This window comes from Spodoptera frugiperda, chromosome 7 (assembly GCF_023101765.2).
Source record: "Spodoptera frugiperda isolate SF20-4 chromosome 7, AGI-APGP_CSIRO_Sfru_2.0, whole genome shotgun sequence".
Taxonomy (NCBI): domain Eukaryota; kingdom Metazoa; phylum Arthropoda; class Insecta; order Lepidoptera; family Noctuidae; genus Spodoptera; species Spodoptera frugiperda.
The window spans coordinates 10,433,310-10,450,756 of NC_064218.1; the positions used below are offsets into that span (position 1 = coordinate 10,433,310).

A 17,447-nucleotide genomic window follows, 5' to 3' on the forward strand; every position below is an offset into this window, starting at 1 on the left:
CATTGATTATTATTAGAATGTGTGAGTGAGTGCCTTGCAACTTGCAAGATATAAAGTTGTTGCTTATTGTCGCTGGATCATTGATACATGTCTGTGTGCGCTATTCAACACTGTAAGTGTCGGCTAGTCTTTAATACACGAGTACTAATCTCCGAAGAGTTCATTATTTAATTGTTCTGCCTCTGTCTATTCCCTAGAAATGGCGTGATGGGTTCGTTTAGTCGAACAAGCTAACACTGTTGTTCGATATTCAAGTCATTCAAGTGTAAAATTCTTTAGTCGCCACCTACTGAAATGAAATGAATTTATTTTTGTAAATAGGCTACAAAAGAGCATTTGACATCATAAATTAAATATAATGTAGATGATGTTTTACTTGTAAGGTAAAACCAATATGCAATAAATAAAAAATGCGTACTTCTGCTTAACCCTTTGGGGAATGAAAGACGTGGCGACCAGGTTGTGTCTTACCGCTGTACTCCGAGTCATTCATACTTAACCTAGTCCTTAGCAATTGTTATCGGAACAAAATCGTTACTAAGGAATAGTTTCAGTAATCATTAAATGTCTCTGAGTACGGCAGTCAAAGCTAAATTGTTAGCAGAAACCCTCATAACTACTTATAAGTTAGACATTGAGCAGGTTTAACCGTGATTTGGCGGGGCTAAGACTAGTGTACTACTCCAGTAGTTATGTACTATGAGGCCGCCACTCCGTCGCCTTCAACGCCAACAGTTACGTCACAACTGGCTTCCAATGGTATTTGCTTGCTCCATTTAATTTCACTGGATTTAATCGAGTGACCACTTGTGTGTCAACTTGTGCAGCCTAACGCCACCTATACATAACTTAAAGCAACTAGAGAACTGGTTCGAAATAGTTTTCCTATTCGATACAAGATGGCAGTAGTTTCTTAATAGTTAGCTTTTTATCTGTTCTGTGGGTTAGTTACATGTAAAGTATGGTTGTAATAAAATTACTGGAGGTTACAAACATCAGGCAGAGTCTGATCGATTTAGAATCTTTAGATATGAGGATCTAGTATTCAAAATTAAAGTTTAGGAACGAGGAAACTAGGCTTATATTTAATTAATGAGACTTTGGGGGAGGGAATTCATTCAATGACTTAATACTAAATAAATAATTATGATTGCACGGTTGGCGCAGTGGCTGGGCAACCGGCTGCCGCGCAACGTGTAGCGGGCTCGATTCGCACACATTCGCAACTCTTTGTGAGATACATACATTTTTGATATGGAACGGGTGTCATTTGTTTGTGAGAACTTGTTTGTTTGTAAACGCACTCACGATACAGGAGAAAATCCTACAGTGGGGTAAAGTTTCTTAAAAAAAATATATATTAAAATTCGTTTTATTGAAAATTAAATGCTGTGTATCCGTTTGTCGGGTCATTATCCAACCAATAGTTATAGTCTGAACATCCTACATTAAGGAGCACTTTACTAAACAAAAGATGTTATCATGTCAGTGGTCATCCCCCATACGTCATATATAGCTACGGGGACATACACAGGGGTCAGATAAGTTAGTGCTTCACCCCTAGTTTGTGTGCCTTACACCCCACTCTCACTTCCGGAGAGATAAAATATACAAGATGTCCAGTAAATTATGGTCCAAACTTAGCGGGTGGTATAACAGGTACCTAATTCGTCTATAACCCTCTAAAACAAATCGCATTTGATTCAGGGTTTTTAGAAAAAAGAACCAATATATTTAGCGTTAGCGTTTTTATGATACCGGAAACCCGCAAACTTTCGATTATTTCTCGGAAACAATCAAGTGTCCTCGAAAATGATCGAGTGTCCTCGAAAACGAACGAGTCTCCTCGATCACTTTTGACACGGCTGTGTCTCTCTCCCCAAAAAGCAAGCCGACGTCCTTTGAAGATTTCCCCCCGTCATCAAAAAACAGTACGTGTATTTGGCCAGCAGTGTGTGTCACATGCTCGCCCTGCGTCTACACTAAGAACTGCTCCTTTCATGTTACTTGCTACATTACGTAAGTCTGTACCAGCTAGGCATTACTGCCGTTGTTTTATTTTCAGTAGTACAATTATATACAGATATGTTTATATTTTCACCTCTATTGTGTGTACTAGAGACACAATGACTGCATCTGTCAACTGAAACAAGAACAAAGCTAGTTCACTAGCCTTTTATTTTAATAATGAGTGGGTCTACTGTTGGATACTCTGGTGGATAATGAGCCAGGTATTTATTTATTCTAATCAATGGTGCATCACTTGTGGAGGCTCGGCTCTCGAGGCGCACGTCTTTCGCTTTCAAGATTTTTTATCGGATACCTACATTTCGGTGAGTGTGTGCGGGAATCGCATAACTTAATTCCTCCTAGTCCACGATTTCGTTGCTCAGCATGAAGCCCGTGTTGCTCAGAATATTTTGTCATAATGAGCCTATCTACTGCTGCTTGTAAATAGACCCGTTCATGTATATGTAACTGAAAATGAAAGAAAATACCTTATTCAAATGTCTAAATACTTAGCACGCAGTGTCATCTAGTCCTCTCACGAGACACGACAAGACGACCTAGTAATCAAGTTCGTTTACAATTTTAATAAAGTGAAATGAATCCCCGAGCACTGCCGAGGAATTTCATTATACGCCGAGTGTCAGGCTGCTCGAGTTAATGCTCGCTCGTGACGTCACTGCTCTGTTTCTTTTATGTATATTATGCTCTAGTGACGGTATATTTATTTTACTTTATATTCTCAGTTATAGCACAGAGTCTGGAATTGCGTGACAATAGATTTACCCCCTTTTATATAAGACTTCATAGCTTGCGAAAAGTAGATGTTACTTATACCCTGACATGTGCGCTTAACGTTTCGAGAAAAAAACGCGTAATGTTCGTGTTATGTTGTACAGATGTGATCACATACCCAGACAGTGGCTGCGAAGAGCTCGACATCCTGTAGTACTGAACGCGAAATGACTATTGATATGTTCAAGATAAGTGATCAAATACTTTGGAAACTCGCACGTAGCGCACGTCACTTGTATTCGCGGGAAGGTGGATGCTGTTGTTGCCGGTATATGTGACGTCATCACGATGAACACCACAAAGCTCCTGTTGTTGGTATGCTCTCGTTTCACAGAAATGTGTGTACGTTTGTTTCGATTCGCGGATAATTTCCATAACACAGTATTGGAGAGTGCGTGGATCCAACGTTCGTTAGTTTCCGATGAATTCTGAGACTGCACGGTCACTGAATTGTCACCTCTCAACATTACGTCATGCCTTTTGTTGCAATAGTTTTGTGATAGTATTAGTCCTGTACCCACACTCCCACACTGTAACTATCTAGTTACTACATACAATCAAAAATAAAAAAGTATGTTTCACTTTCCGCCTGTGTGACACTATTTTGAGCGGGTGTAAAGTTTGCGATGTACGTAAGGGTAAATGAAGTTACAAATTTTAGATAAGATCTGATAACTTTTTGATTTTACGACTCTTGTAGTTGTAGTTTTTTGTAGAAATTATGACAAAGTCGGAAATGAAAGACTATTATGCATTTCTTTAGAATTGTTTGTTGTGACAAGGGTGTGAGTAAAGTTGTTTTTCCAGCGGTTTGTGCGTGAGCGTAGTAAACAAGAGGGCGGCGCGGGGCACCGCGCGCGCGCGGCGGGCGGCCGGTGCGGCCGGCCGGCAGAGGGCAGGCAGCGCGCGGCGCCGGGCGACGTGCGTCGGGACTATGTGCGCGCCATGTGCTGGCGGCAGCTGTCCCGGCTCTACAAGACGCTGTTCGTGGCCATGTTCTACCTGGGCATCTACAACCTCGTCTGGAACGTGCTGGGCCCCACCACCGAAGTCACCTTCATCCCCAAGGACCTGCATGTGGGAGACAAGTATGCGCTGATATTCCTGGCGGCGGGGCCCGAGTGGCCCGTGCTCTCGGACGCCGAGGGAGCCGAGGTGTTCAGGAGCAGGGGCTGCGGACCCTGCTTCATCACCAACAACAAGGGCCTGCTGCCGATGAGCGAGTTCGACGCCGTGCTGGTGTACGGGAAGAAAGCACTACTGTCGGAGGATTCGGCGGCCATGGACCCCGAGAAGAGGTACCTGCTGGAGACGTACAAGCGCTGCATGTCCAGCAAGCTGACGCGCTGCGTGCGGGAGCCGAGAGTGACGTCATTCCTCAACTACATGGTGCTCCACCTGTGCGAGCTGTGTGACATGTTATTGAAGAAACGGTACAACCATAAAACCAAGCAATGAGTGCCTTGCTAGAGTAAGAGAGCGAGCTGTGCCGGGCTGTGCCGAGCTGTGTGTTGGTCAAGTGTCCCTTGTTGCTGTAAGATGGTGCTGGTATACAGCGGCAGGCGCGGCTCGCTCACTGCTCTGTTGTTGTATACTTAGGTACTGTTGTTGTTGTTAACCACATAGTTGGAGACTGATGTTATGTTTCAGAGAGTTTATTAGTGTTGCTGTGTATATGTATTGTGGTATGTGCATTACGCTACATTACAGCAGTGTGTAGTAGCAGAAGTGCCGATATCAGACGGACGTTACTACTATACCTAACGCGCTGTAACAAGGTGCGGCTGACAGATGCCAGTATGACGTTGACGTCTTTCTTTAGAGATGGACATTAGAAAAATCTTTTTTTATCGCTATCGATACTCGCAGCATACATTTAATTCTCTTTAATTTTTTTATTAAATGTGTGTGTTATTTAGTTGTGCAGTCTAACTACGTGTATATACTTGTCAAAATAAATATTTTATGACCGAGCCCTGAGGTGTTTCAGAGTTACAGTTTTACAGAACCGTGAAGAAAAAAGGATATATTAGTTTGTATATGTTAGATTAAGTACCACCACGCATTATCAATGGCGCCGGAAATGTCTAGAAAAATGCCTACTACATATTTCTGCTCAGATAATGTCACTGTGGTTTGGGCAGAGAGAGCCGCGTCTACAGTGGATTTACCCACATAATTAAAGGTTTTTTAAGAATGATAATTGAACGACGCACGATTTTCGTTTTTTATTCTAAAAAACATCGACTACCTATCCATCGTAGCCGTACATCCCATCACTAAACACGACTATGGCTTTACGTTATACGCATAACACTTTACTTTATTTTTCATTTCATTAGATTTTAATTGAATACTAGAACATTCCGGTTGGTTTTAATTTAATTAACTACGCTTCCGAATGATTTAACATAATACGAATGTGATATAGCTAAAATATTAAGGCATAATTTTTAAATCGCAGCAACTTTCAAGAGTGATACGAAACGTTACTGAATCTGTCAGCCGCACCTTGTTAGAGCGCATTAGGTATAGATGACGTAACTACACATTTTTGTTTGAGAAATTGAAACAATTGACTGATATATTGATATATTACATTGTACTGGTCCACGGGTTGTCTGTGTTGGCCACGGTATGCATCTGCCACGTACCGTTGATCGTGCTCCCCTGTACAAAGTGCTTTGCCTTAACTAGCCTCATTAAGTACTCGGTAAGAAGTGTGATATTAAGGAGAAACATCTCGAAATTACTTGTTATATACATTGACTAGTGTACCTGAACATGACCTGTTATAGTTTTATTTACACCTGTTATTTCATCGATACGTAAATATATAACATGAAGTATTTTGTAAAAGGAGAGTTGTTTGCTGTTTGAGACGTTTTGTTATTTAGATAGTAATATGTATAACATAATATTGGGGCATAGAGCAGTATTATTTATTGTTTCATATACAAGAATGCTTTAGATGGTGCATGATGGTAGTTCGTGTTGCCAGCAGTCAGTTTAATTAAAGTCCCTGCTGTTTATGCTAGTGGCGACCTTCACATATGTATACGTTTGCCGCGCTCGAATTTTTTACTATCAACGGTCCCTAACTACTGTTTTATTACTTTAGTTTGTTTAGTAGATACCTAATTGTTGACATTATTTGAATAATTTAGATAATGACAACGGCAGGGAGTAAGTAGAGCTTGTTGACGTTTGTATTCATTTCAATAAATTATAATGTCCTCGTAGTGGGGCCATCATAAATAAAATAGCAATACAAAATATGTAGCGGTTAGGTATTCAAGCTTACTATTTCAATCATCACCATATCAACCACTAGGCGTCCCCTGTTGAACATAGGCCCCATGACTTATCAACATAATGATTAATGACAATAAAAAAAACATAAAATGACAATAAATGAGTATACTAATGTATACAATAAATGAGTATACATTAAACTTATATACGGAACGAACTTAGTTATATATGTGTACGGAAAATAAATTAGACCACATAAGTACGAATAGTAAGAATTCTGTAAGAAACAGCAAGTTAGACGTACAATGTACTATTATTATTGTACAATAAGGAAAGATGTAAGGAAAAATGTATAGTCTGAGTAGCGTCCACAGATAAACAGTTACAGCTGTAGACTATCTCGACATTATGACATATTGAATGTTACTAGCTGTCCCGGCACACCACAAGCTGCACTATTCTTTGAGGGGGGTAAGTTAATCAATGTCTTTTCCCACCTTGGGCGAGACGAGGTGTCAGACTCTTACTGACTAAAAACCACCCCGTTCCTTCTCCTGCATTTCGAGCCGGAGCCCCGGTAAGGCTAGGCAGGCCACGGTTAATTTTTATACTTACTCATAGTCTAAATCTTCAATGAACTTCCGCAAATAATTCAAAATTTAAATTAGTCAAATCCGTCCAGCCGTTTTCGAGCTTTATCGAGACAAACAAACAGTTTTTCAGTTTTCATTTTTATATATCTCTGCATAACTCTCTTGGGACTAGTTAATGATGTGACTACTTACATTTTAAAAGAGTTACCACAGTGACCACGATTTTACAGAAAGTATAACCTATACCTAGTATATTGTAATGCATATATATGTAGAGGTATAATAATATACTCGTACCTGTGACATAAGCACGTAACGAGAGGAACAAACCGCTTCAAGACTGTATTTCAGCAATAAATATGACAAATAAATAAATGTATGTATTGTAAATACAAATAAAGTGTTATTTACTTTCTTATTGGATGCAAAGTTTGTTGCGATATTATAACGGGTCGTAGTATTTATGTCCTTGTTGTAAATATATGGTTTAGTTGTAAGTGTGTGCAGTGTGGACATCGATGTATATTGTTGTGTGTGTGAGTCTGATAAATCAGTATTACCACATACACTGGTCTCATTAATATATAATATTGCAATGTTTTCCTGTTTTTGTCATTTACTTATTACCTATGCCCTGCATCAATACCTAATGTATTTTTAAATTATAAAATACATATAATAATTAGTAATAGTTGACTGGTTTATGGTTGGCTTACCTAGATAAACCACTGTGTGCACATTTTCAAAAATAATATAGAGAGTGGACAAATTAATATGGCATAATAACAAACCATAATTTAAGTATGACTACTATTTCAGTGTATCAGTGAGGTAAAACCGTTGCTGCAGCTGTTTGCTGTTACTTTCAGCAAGGAGCACTAGATAATCACAATTTGTTGTAAATTAAATGAGAAAATAATCTAATGTATTATCTAAATACTCAAAAGCAATTCATTCACGTCCATATTGATTTATTATTTGTACTAAAACACATAAGTTGGTAACATTTGGGTTTCGTAACAAAAAAGCTCTGCCTTCTAATCTATTGCTGCCTTGTATATCTCAACTGTATAAATCCTGCTTCCAAAAAAGCTGTCACTGTGTACCCCACGAGTTACGTAAGTCGTTGTTGGCACGGTGCCGCGCCGCTGTCGCCACGCCGCCGCCACGTCGCCGCCTCCGTCACGCGCTCAGTTTTTACATCCCCCGACTATATAGCTAGCTAGTAGAGTAGTACTTATCTAACTGACTGCACAGTTAGCGCCGTAGCTGGGTAACTTGCTGCCGTGTAACGTTTACAAGGTTCGATTCCCGCACGGAAAAACTGTTTGTGTGATCCATTGATTGTTTTTTCGGTTCTGGGTGTCATGTGCATCTGAACTTGTATGTTTGTTAACTTAACCCCGACACTGGAGAAAATCATAGTATGGTTTAAAAAAATGTTTAAAAACAACTTTTCTGCACTCTGTCTTTGTTCCTAATTGTCTATAGTCTAGCTGAAGCTGTTATTTTATTTTTTACTCAAAGTTATAGCAAACCAATAGATGTAAGACAATATGAAGTAGACCTACCATGCTAATAGACAGTGGAAGATACCCTCAGATCATAATACTTACACATCAGTAACATTAACACCTGCATGGTTCACAGGTTTTCTTGAACTTGCAGCCTGTGCAGTGCAGGCCTCAATGTCAAGTTACCAATCAATAATTCAATACGCATTATAATAATGTGGCATATTCCACCACTCAATCGCTGTTTAAAAGAAAGCCAACGGGCTTTCTCGGGCTTTCTTTTAAACAGCAACATGTACTGATAAAATTGTGAGCCACTCACTCCTCCTATGCTTCTTAACACATAAAGTTTAAGAAATGATATTAATTAGTCGAGGTTTTATGAACATAAACATTTCTCCACATTACAAATTTTCTGGGGGCCGTGGTGTCCCTCCGGTCGAGCCGGTTCATTCGTGCCGAAGCACGGCTCTCCTACACCTTCGTGCTAGTACTGGAATCGAAGTTGCCAGATATTAAGTAATGCTCACTATTAATCTTTTATCTAAGCATGTATAATGCGTTTTATGGAAATATCTACCAAATGAGAATTACTTTACGTTTTTGACGATAGTTCTATTAGACAGTAGTTGTATCGCAGTCAGCGGCGTCAGTATTGCAACAATAACGATTTATAGTCGTCCGCAGTCCGCCGAGTTCATGTACTGTTCCGGTACATCATGCGTGTTACTCACGATACCCGACATTTAGCACCCACCGTACTTGTAATATACACACATACAATTATAACTATTTATTTTGATACGTTAATTAAAAATGTTAGGTCCAGTTTCAATTACATTTAGTTGAGTAATGTTCTAATTGCATCCTTCAACGTATAATTATTGATTCCTGCTTCTACTTGGTAGTTGGTAGGTACTGCGACAGTTTTCCTGTTTATATGTCCTGTATGAGTATCATACTATGTGGTCTAGTGGGTAGGTAACATAGGTGTGCTAATACTTTTCAATTAGTACTTAGTGCTCCCATAAAGTATTGATATTCAATTGTTTAGCCTAGTATGGAAACTCTATTATTATGTAAAGTATTACCTACTGTAATTAGTGGGTACTTCAATGATGTCCATTATGTCTTCAGCATTAAAACAAAATGCATTGTGCAAAAAAACTAGAATAAAAATCCCAAAACAGTCGATGTAGGAGCGGGTAATTGCTGTTATCATAATCAACATTGACAGACAGACAAGTACATCCTTCCTAAATCCGACTAATCGTAGTTTAACAACATAATAGAATTAGAGGTGAAAACAAGGAACTATAGCGATTGCCTCACCCGGGAACCTTCCACCAGCGCTGAGGGTCATGGCTCGCAGTTTCCCTACATCCTGGTGTTGCAACCTGCAGTGCGTGCCCCGCCGCCTCGCGCTGCATTTCCACTCAGGGTAGGCTCCTACGGCTGGTAGAACGTGCAGTGATCCACTTCCTGACTGACGATGGAGCTGACATCATTGAGGTACGAGGTGGTTGTGTTGGCTCGCGTGTGTCGTGTGAACCCAGCTGGTGATTCTATGGAGATTGAAGATTGAAAGTGCTAGTTAGTTTACTTTGAAAGCTGAACACTGAATCTGCTACGTTTAACGTAAAATGGGTTTAAGTATTATGTATTGTATTTAATTTTGCATAGCATTTTCTAGACATTAGCTAGCTAGACTGTCTCCATTAGGTTCTGTTGTTATTTTTCTCTCTAAAGAAATATTTTTACTAATGACCGCGTGAGTCAGTAAATAATGTCAAGTGTGAGTTAGTTGTGACAATACATGTGTTGTGGTCTTGTGGAGAGTACATATATACAAGATTATGTTCAAGTAAGACGTCTGTGTGAACGAAGTGGAAGGATATTGTTATGCGCCGGCCTCATTTACTGCTGCACGTGAACTTGTTAGCTTTCCAACAAATATTGAGCAACCTGTGGATATCGTTGATTATCTAAAATTAATTACCTGTTCTAGATTACTTTAATAGTTTCTAGGAACTTCGCATTTATGCTTGAATTTAGTTGTAGATTTATATTTGTTTACGACTCTACATATGTATATTTATACAAGTGGTAAGAGTCAAATACGGGATTTTTTTCTTGCCCCACACAAGAATTTTCTCTTGTCATGTGTCATACGTGTGAAACAACTGTTTGTGGATCACACAAAGAGTTGCTCCGAGCGGGAATCGAACCCGCTAAGCCTTATGTGGCAGCCGATTGCCCATCCACCGCGCCAACCGTGAAGTCAGTAGCATAGCACCTTTTCTCTGACGTCTACTGTGTGACTATTCTAATCACCTGTGACTCCTCTGGTGTTGCGGGTGTCCATGATTGCTTACCGTCAGGTGATCTGTCCTATTCCATATAAAACATGAACTAGACATGAAGTAACACTTATTAATTGAATAGTATTCCAGTTATAAGGTAAATAGGTAAAAGATATTTATCCTTAATTCAATGAACTTACTTGTCTTGTTTGTCTTTAATTACACATAGTGTAGTGTTGTTGGGTAGATATATGATATCAGTTCGATACAATAATCGTCAGTGAGGACAATAACATCACTATCTATTCATTCATTATGTATGTGATAGTGTGGCATCACACATCAACAGTCTATCACAGGCCACTGCTGTCCAAAGGCCTCTTCTCGCACGGAGAAGGTTTAAGCATTAATCACCACGCTTGCTCAATGCGGGTTGGCGATTTCAAAGCAGCATTCTGATCTTTATCATAATCACAGTAAGGTAGCAAGTTACCTGCTGCTGCTGGTAGCAGTGACGGATGCAGACTTGTTCTCCAAGGCGACGCGGACGAAGGCAGACGAGCGGGATCTGAAGAACAGTGTGTTCGACTTCATCATCATCGGAGGAGGGACCGCAGGCTGTCTGCTCGCCAACAGACTGTCCGCCGTCTCCGATTGGAAGGTACTGTTATAGCTATATAGCAGAGATATACACCCTACACATTGATGGTGATCGACTAGGGAAGTTTATACCAATCTCTAGATGAATCCATCGTCAGTCCTATTCTGAAATAATTTTCATATCTGTAATAGTATCTATCAGTATTTAATTGGCTATTCACGTCCCTACCACACATTGCACCTGAATAACACAGCGTCCTGCATTGAAGTGCACTGTTGCAGGTCCTGCTGCTCGAAGCAGGCATCGACGAGAACATAGACTATGACATCCCTGGGGTCCCAACCAAGGAGTACAGGCCCATCGTCTGGAACTACAAGACTGAACGGAATGGCTACTCGTGCCTGTCTCGACCTGGAGGCAGCTGCGAAGTCAAGACAGGCAAGGTCCTGGGCGGCTCCAGCGTCACCAATGACATGAAGTACACTCGAGGCTCGAAAGCAGATTATGATGGGTGGCACAGCACAGGAGAACTAGGCTCGCTTGATTGGAAGTTCGATGCCGTGTTAGAACATTTTAAAAGCTTTGAGGATAATGGTTAGTTCCTTATGTCAGTTATTGCACCTATAAATAAATTTTTGTTATCACATTTGTTCATGAGGTTTGTTAGAGTATTCAGTGAAGTACACTTCGTCAATATATGATACACAGTATAATTTAGTATAGTTAAATCTTTATTTTTATTCTTTAATTTCAAGGCGACTACGATGTGCTAATGAACTCCCACTACCACTCTCGCGGCGGAGAGATGCACGTACAACGGTTCAAGCACATGGACCGGTTCATGGAGGTGTTTACAGCCGGCTTCACTGAGATGGGGCTCAGAAACCTAGACATCAACACCAACGTGCAGGAGGCTGTGGTCAACAACCAGTTCACCATCTCCAACAACACCAGGCTCAGTACCAACAGCGCATTCCTCAAACCAGTGAGACACAGGAAGAATCTACACGTGGTGACAGGAGCATACGTGTCGAGGATAGTCATCGACAAACAAGAGAAAAATGTAGACGGCGTCATGTACGAAGTGGAGAAAGGCAAGGAGCGACCAGCCTACGCCAAACGAGAAATTATATTAACCACAGGCGCCATCAACAACGTCAGACTCCTGCACCTGTCTGGCATTGGCCCCAAGGCTGACTTAAAGAAGCATAATATAGCACAGGTGGCGGATCTTCCTGTGGGACTCAATTACCAAGATCAAGTATCCATCGGCGGTCTGGCATTTGTATTGAATGACGTCCCTGTCGTCACGGAAGCTGAAGTCATTAATGACTTCAAGACCTGGTTCCAAAGCCGCAACGGTCCGCTGGCCTCTCGAGGTATTGCTCAAGTGTCAGCGTTTATACAACTCTATGAGAACTTCAACGCTCCCGATGTCGAGCTGGCTTTGGAGGGTAATTTTATTCGAAGCGACAAGTTTATGTTGACCAACGTTAGTGTACACGCGGCGGAAGAAACACACATGCCGCTACCTTATTATAACCTAGTTAATATCCACCCTGTGCTGCTGAGACCCAAGAGTAGAGGGAAAGTTATGCTTAACAAGCGGAATCCTAAATATGGAAGGCCGGTGGTCCAAGCTAATTTCCTCAAAGAAACAGAAGATTTAGATACTATTGTCGATAGTATTGATATTGCTCTACAGTTACTTGACACTAAAGAATTTAAAAAAGCTGACATCAAGTTTGCACCCTTAGATCTGTTCCCTTGTGATAGACTGAGTAACAGAGACCAATGGAATTGTATAGCAAGACATTACACCAAAGCAATGAGTAATCCTGTCGGAACATGTAGGATGGGAGGTAATAGCACCAATTCTGTCGTCGACTACCAGTTGCGGGTACACGGCATCGAAGGTCTGAGGATAATAGACGCTTCAGTGATGCCCACGCATGCCAGAGCCAGTAATTTTGTCCCCACAATGATGATAGCGGAAAAGGGAGCGAAAATGATCATCAAGGATTGGAAAGAGACAAACGGTCACTACTACAGTAGGAGGTGACGACCGTTCGTATTGGGGAAATAAAAAGACCATTAATACCAAGTAGTTTTTATTATATCACTAGCTTTCTCGGCAATCATTATAACAGGCGCCGCGGTGGAGCCGCGGGTTATTTTTGGCATTATAGACGCATCGACGACTCGCAAATTGTTCACTCCGTACACTCGTAAATTCTTATCTACAACTGAATCAGGATCCTTTGACGTACCCATTTTGCACGTGCCGACGTAGTTGTGTAACGGTGTCGAGAAATGTTTGATGATGCACAACCAAAAGTCTTCCGACACGCGGTCATGGTCCTTGCAGTCATTATTCAGTATTGGGCGAGGATCGAAGGCATACTCCGCGCTCTTGAAAACGTCTGTATCGAATAGTTTAACAATTTCCTGTATGCCTTCTAATAACTTTTTCTCGTCAGTAGGATCTTTTAAATAGTTCGGGTAAACCAAAGGTTTTCCGAAAATCGGGTCGGAGGCGTTTAAAACTACCTGACCGCGACTTTTAGGAGTCAACAACGATACACACATTTCGATCTTGTCATAATACATGTTGGAGTCGTGTCCTTTAAACCGCACCTCAATGTCGGGAGTTCCCAAAATGTCCGATATTGTAGTCTCCAGGAACGCCACCACTTGGAAGTTGGCTGACAAAGGTCCGACACCTTTGGAGTAATATGTGGTGATGTCTTTTAGTTTCTCAGGGAACTTTGATGTCGTTGATGTTTTCGTTAGTTTTATTACTGGCAGGCACACTGACAAATGATCGTGAAAGTTTCCTCCAACTGGGAGGTCATAAACTACTTTTAGGTCTAAATATTCTAAATACTCCTTAGGTCCTACTCCTGATTGCATTAGTAACTTTGGGCTGTTTATAGCTCCAGCACACAGTATAACTTCTTTCGCTGCTTTGACTTTCATTCTTGTACCATTTTTGATATATTCTACACCGACAGCTTTGATTGTTTCTCTGTTATCGTCGAAAAGTATTTTAGTTGCTAAAGCTTCTGATAATATTTCTAGATTAGACCTTAACTTCCTAATGGGCTCAATGAACGCTGTGAACGCACTGACTCTCTCACCAAAGTACGATGTGGTCTGTATCCTCATAAACCCGAGCTGGTGTCTGCCGTTCACGTCGGTGTAGTTGTATCCCAGTTCATTGAGTGCACTCAGCAGCACGTCCACGTTGTCATCGACGTAAGGATAGCGGCCCACATCCAGCGGTCCTTGTGTTGAATGAAAAAACTTGTTTTTCGATATATCCTTGTCGTAATTTCCTTCGGAGTATTTGAAATAAGGCAGGACCTCGCTGAAAGACCAACCGTCATTGCCACTGACGGCCCACTCGTCGTAGTCAGCCGGACTTCCCCTCATGTACGCCATATCGTTGATGGAGGAGGTCCCTCCGAGCACTCTGCCCTGCACTACCTCGCAGCCTCGTTCACCTCGATTCTGACAGAACCTGTAACGTGTTACAACTATATGATTTATAAAAACTACAGTTGCTTCATTAGGATCTGCCAACAGATTGAATTTTAGGATCAACGTCTGTAAGAAGGAGCTATTTGTAAAACGTTATTACCACTCAAAATTATTCAGTATATGTATATGTACCAGTATATTGGTCTAGTAGTATCTAATTATTAAAATAAATCCGATATGTTGACAGATCCCGTCTGCCTCTGACGTGGACTGAATCTCACCCCTTTTTTGGTCGCATTGAGTACTGCCAGTCCACGCTGGACCCTTTGAACTCGCTCGTCAGTCCGGGTATCAGAGCCATCTTGGGTTCCTCTGGTCCGGCTTCAATCATGAGAACCTGAAATCATATGATGGAACACCATGAATGAGGTTTCCTTGCTTTATAATCTAAGGATGATATTTCTTCTTATTTCTCTTGGTTTTCTATGTTGGCAGTGGTTGCTTTTTATTTATTTCGTTGGTATCAGCCTACCCGTGACAGTATCGTTACCTTCCACTTCCTGTTCTCGGAGAGCCTGCTGGCCAGCACGCAGCCCGCCGTCCCGCCGCCCACCACGACGAAGTCATAGTCTCCATCGGTGTCCGCGCTGCCCTTCCTCTTGCTGTGGTCCTCGGGGAACCGATCGAAGTAGGTGAAGTGCTTGTAGGGCGCCTTGCCGTCCTCCTCCACCTGCTTGAGCAGGTTGCGCTTGTTCTTGCCGAAGTAGTCCGGCTCGGGCCCGATGTGCCCGTACAGCGTGTGCACCAGCGAGATCAGCAGGATGGCGGTGGGCGCGCACTCTATGCGTCCGTCACAAATCTTACATAATTCATCTGTTACGTTAGCACTCATTGCACCCTCATATTCTACTTGGTTACCGGCTATCAAATTGGAGGAAACCTTCGCATTATCTTCGAATACGCTCCGAGGTATGTAGATCGGAGGAATATTGAACGATTCTTGTTTGAGAAATGGAAACTATATCACAGCCTATAGTGAGGCTCACTTCCATTAGTTTATTCATAAGAGGCGGTGGTTGTGTTCAATGGCACAACTAGCGGTAGTATCGTACGCGGTAGATACTGCAGCCGTATATCATTATTTGATTAATATTTCTAATTATTTATTCAGGATATGATGTCCTTGGTAGACGAATACTCTGATTAGTAGTAGTATCGAGCACTGCACTGGCTAGCACCGTGGGCACAACGTGTGTGTGTCGCGAGTCGCGAGGCCGAGGTATGCACAACCCGTGCGGTAGGAAGCTGACTGTGCGCGGCCGCCCCTCGCCTGCGATATGTTGTCGACTTTAAGAATTTCATGTTTACATCCTTTGTTCCGCTTGTTTACAATTTCACAATTGTTTTGAGTTCCAAGAGTCTGTTACTTAATGGGTTCCATTAACGCCGGCCAGTTGATCACTTGCAACGGGAGTGCAACTATGTGACAACAGCAACAAGTGGAAACAAACACGGCACTACGCCGGACACGAACAATGCAACATTAGAATAGTATCGGCGTGACTTAGGAAACACTAACAGCTGCATAAACGTTACTAGTAGGTATGATATCAGTAACTGCAGTACGATTGAGCAAGGCTGGAGGTACAGGAAGAGTGGCGGGTGAAGGTGGCCGCTGCAGGAGTTAACAGAGCGGCACGTTGCACAAGGGGGCGGCTCCACTCCGACCACTGCAGCCCTGAATCAATCCATCGATGACTCCTAAACTCATATTCTGAATACATGTTTTGCAAATAAGGTTAAAGATAAAGAAAGATGACTTTGATGAAACGATAATATCTTTGAGAATATAACTTTCTTAAAATAGTGAGGAATTATAAGTTCAAATAGATGCTTCAATTAAGTTAAATTCGTTATTAGAAGCAGAAATATCTACATCCAGTTCTAAATCTGAAACTCGACCTTATTAGGTATACTTACCTAAACCAATCACACAGATTACATATGCGGTGAAACCAAATCAATTTATTTCGTCGTTAGGTCGATGTTTATTGTTTACTTGCTGTTCTAGTAATTACATATCGATCGTAATGTTTATTCCTATTCTTTCCATTATCCATTTCAGTTTGTTCAAGTATTCTAGTTCTAACATCTGACTAGTTAGCTCCGTGTATAGCTCAGTTTACGCACCTGTGCGAGTATTCAATGTTTTGTTCATATGTTGTTAGTCAAGACAAAACAATACATGCCATTCATATTACTACTATACTGGCATCAATGAAGATTGTAGTAAATGACTAAGTATTAGAATGTGTTTACTTTATATCCCAGGTGTAGTTTATACAATACAGAGATAAACACAAACAATTTTATAAAGTGTTATTAATCGCATTAAAAACATTCTGAAAACAGCCTAGTCTCAGTTATTAAAAAAAGAGATCATAATAAAGTATATCGTTCACGCCCATGAAATAAATACGTACTGTTCGTTTTTTTTAATATTAACACATTCAATTGAGCTCCTGATATAAGTGTAATAGCAATACAACCATCCCTGCAACTGCGCCGTACAAAATAGTCAGGCGCTCCTCATGACTCGCGGGAATTAATTCAAACATAAATATCATATGTCGGCGATGGTTATGCATGATCAAAGTTGTGCTGTTTATTACACTTTATTATAAATTCATGAGATGCTTCGATTTACGACATTCTAGTTGCTTCACGTTTCAGTAAAGTTGCGTAAATCTGTCCCTGGCGGTAAATTATTCAATATTATAATGTACTGTGATGTCTCTAACCACCCCACACGTAGTATTACTAATGTCTGAATTGTGATATAGAAGTTAATCTAGATTTATAACTGTTTTTATATTAGGTAATTGTCAGGATCAGT

General features: G+C 41.0%; 4 protein-coding genes across 6 annotated transcripts in view; 2 read left to right on the forward strand and 2 right to left on the reverse strand.

Moving 5' to 3' along the window:
- Positions 1-3,672: 3,672 nt before the first annotated feature.
- On the forward strand, positions 3,673-5,590 carry LOC118265737 (uncharacterized). Its single transcript, XM_035578838.2, has one exon. It carries the CDS (start codon positions 3,748-3,750, stop codon positions 4,258-4,260), a length of 513 nt encoding a protein of 170 aa, XP_035434731.2. The 5' UTR covers positions 3,673-3,747; the 3' UTR covers positions 4,261-5,590.
- A 3,935-nt stretch (positions 5,591-9,525) lies between these two features.
- On the forward strand, positions 9,526-13,130 carry LOC118265740 (glucose dehydrogenase [FAD, quinone]-like). Its single transcript, XM_050695093.1, has 4 exons — positions 9,526-9,605; positions 10,876-11,128; positions 11,350-11,662; positions 11,824-13,130. Exons 1-4 carry the CDS (start codon positions 9,526-9,528, stop codon positions 13,128-13,130), a joined length of 1,953 nt encoding a protein of 650 aa, XP_050551050.1.
- LOC118265728 (glucose dehydrogenase [FAD, quinone]-like) overlaps positions 13,127-17,447 on the reverse strand; it is a 13,704-nt gene continuing 9,383 nt past the window's right edge. The window contains exon 4 of one of the 2 annotated variants that reach the window (XM_050694665.1): positions 13,127-13,618. In XM_050694665.1, coding sequence (XP_050550622.1) covers positions 13,163-13,618 — 456 coding nt within the window. In that variant the 3' untranslated portion in view covers positions 13,127-13,162. Of the gene's footprint in view, positions 14,592-17,447 lie in introns of both variants that reach the window. The other variant, XM_035578826.2, reaches the window with a different exon arrangement.
- LOC126910834 (ecdysone oxidase-like) lies at positions 14,459-15,637 on the reverse strand. Of its 2 annotated transcripts, none has more exons than XM_050694674.1 (3): positions 15,102-15,637; positions 14,833-14,948; positions 14,459-14,581 (listed from the first exon to the last, which is right to left on the reverse strand). In XM_050694674.1, exons 1-3 carry the CDS (start codon positions 15,441-15,443, stop codon positions 14,554-14,556), a joined length of 486 nt encoding a protein of 161 aa, XP_050550631.1. In that variant the 5' UTR covers positions 15,444-15,637; the 3' UTR covers positions 14,459-14,553. The 2 variants fall into 2 exon arrangements, with proteins under 2 accessions (XP_050550631.1, XP_050550630.1); XM_050694673.1 differs by having other exon boundaries at positions 14,472-14,607.

Excerpts from the sequence above, each read along its gene's own strand:
- LOC118265737 (XM_035578838.2), top strand. The coding sequence starts at position 3,748 with ATGTGCTGGCGGCAGCTGTCCCGGCTCTACAAGACGCTGTTCGTGGCC.
- LOC118265740 (XM_050695093.1), top strand. The coding sequence starts at position 9,526 with ATGGCTCGCAGTTTCCCTACATCCTGGTGTTGCAACCTGCAGTGCGTG. Across the intron at positions 11,129-11,349 it reads CCGCCGTCTCCGATTGGAAG|GTCCTGCTGCTCGAAGCAGG; the intron begins GTACTGTTATAG and ends GCACTGTTGCAG. Across the intron at positions 11,663-11,823 it reads TAAAAGCTTTGAGGATAATG|GCGACTACGATGTGCTAATG; the intron begins GTTAGTTCCTTA and ends TTTAATTTCAAG.
- LOC126910834 (XM_050694673.1), bottom strand. The coding sequence starts at position 15,443 with ATGAGTGCTAACGTAACAGATGAATTATGTAAGATTTGTGACGGACGC. Across the intron at positions 14,949-15,101 it reads CCGAGAACAGGAAGTGGAAG|GTTCTCATGATTGAAGCCGG; the intron begins GTAACGATACTG and ends ATATGATTTCAG. Across the intron at positions 14,608-14,832 it reads TCAATGCGACCAAAAAAGGG|TTGTAACACGTTACAGGTTC; the intron begins GTGAGATTCAGT and ends TAAATCATATAG.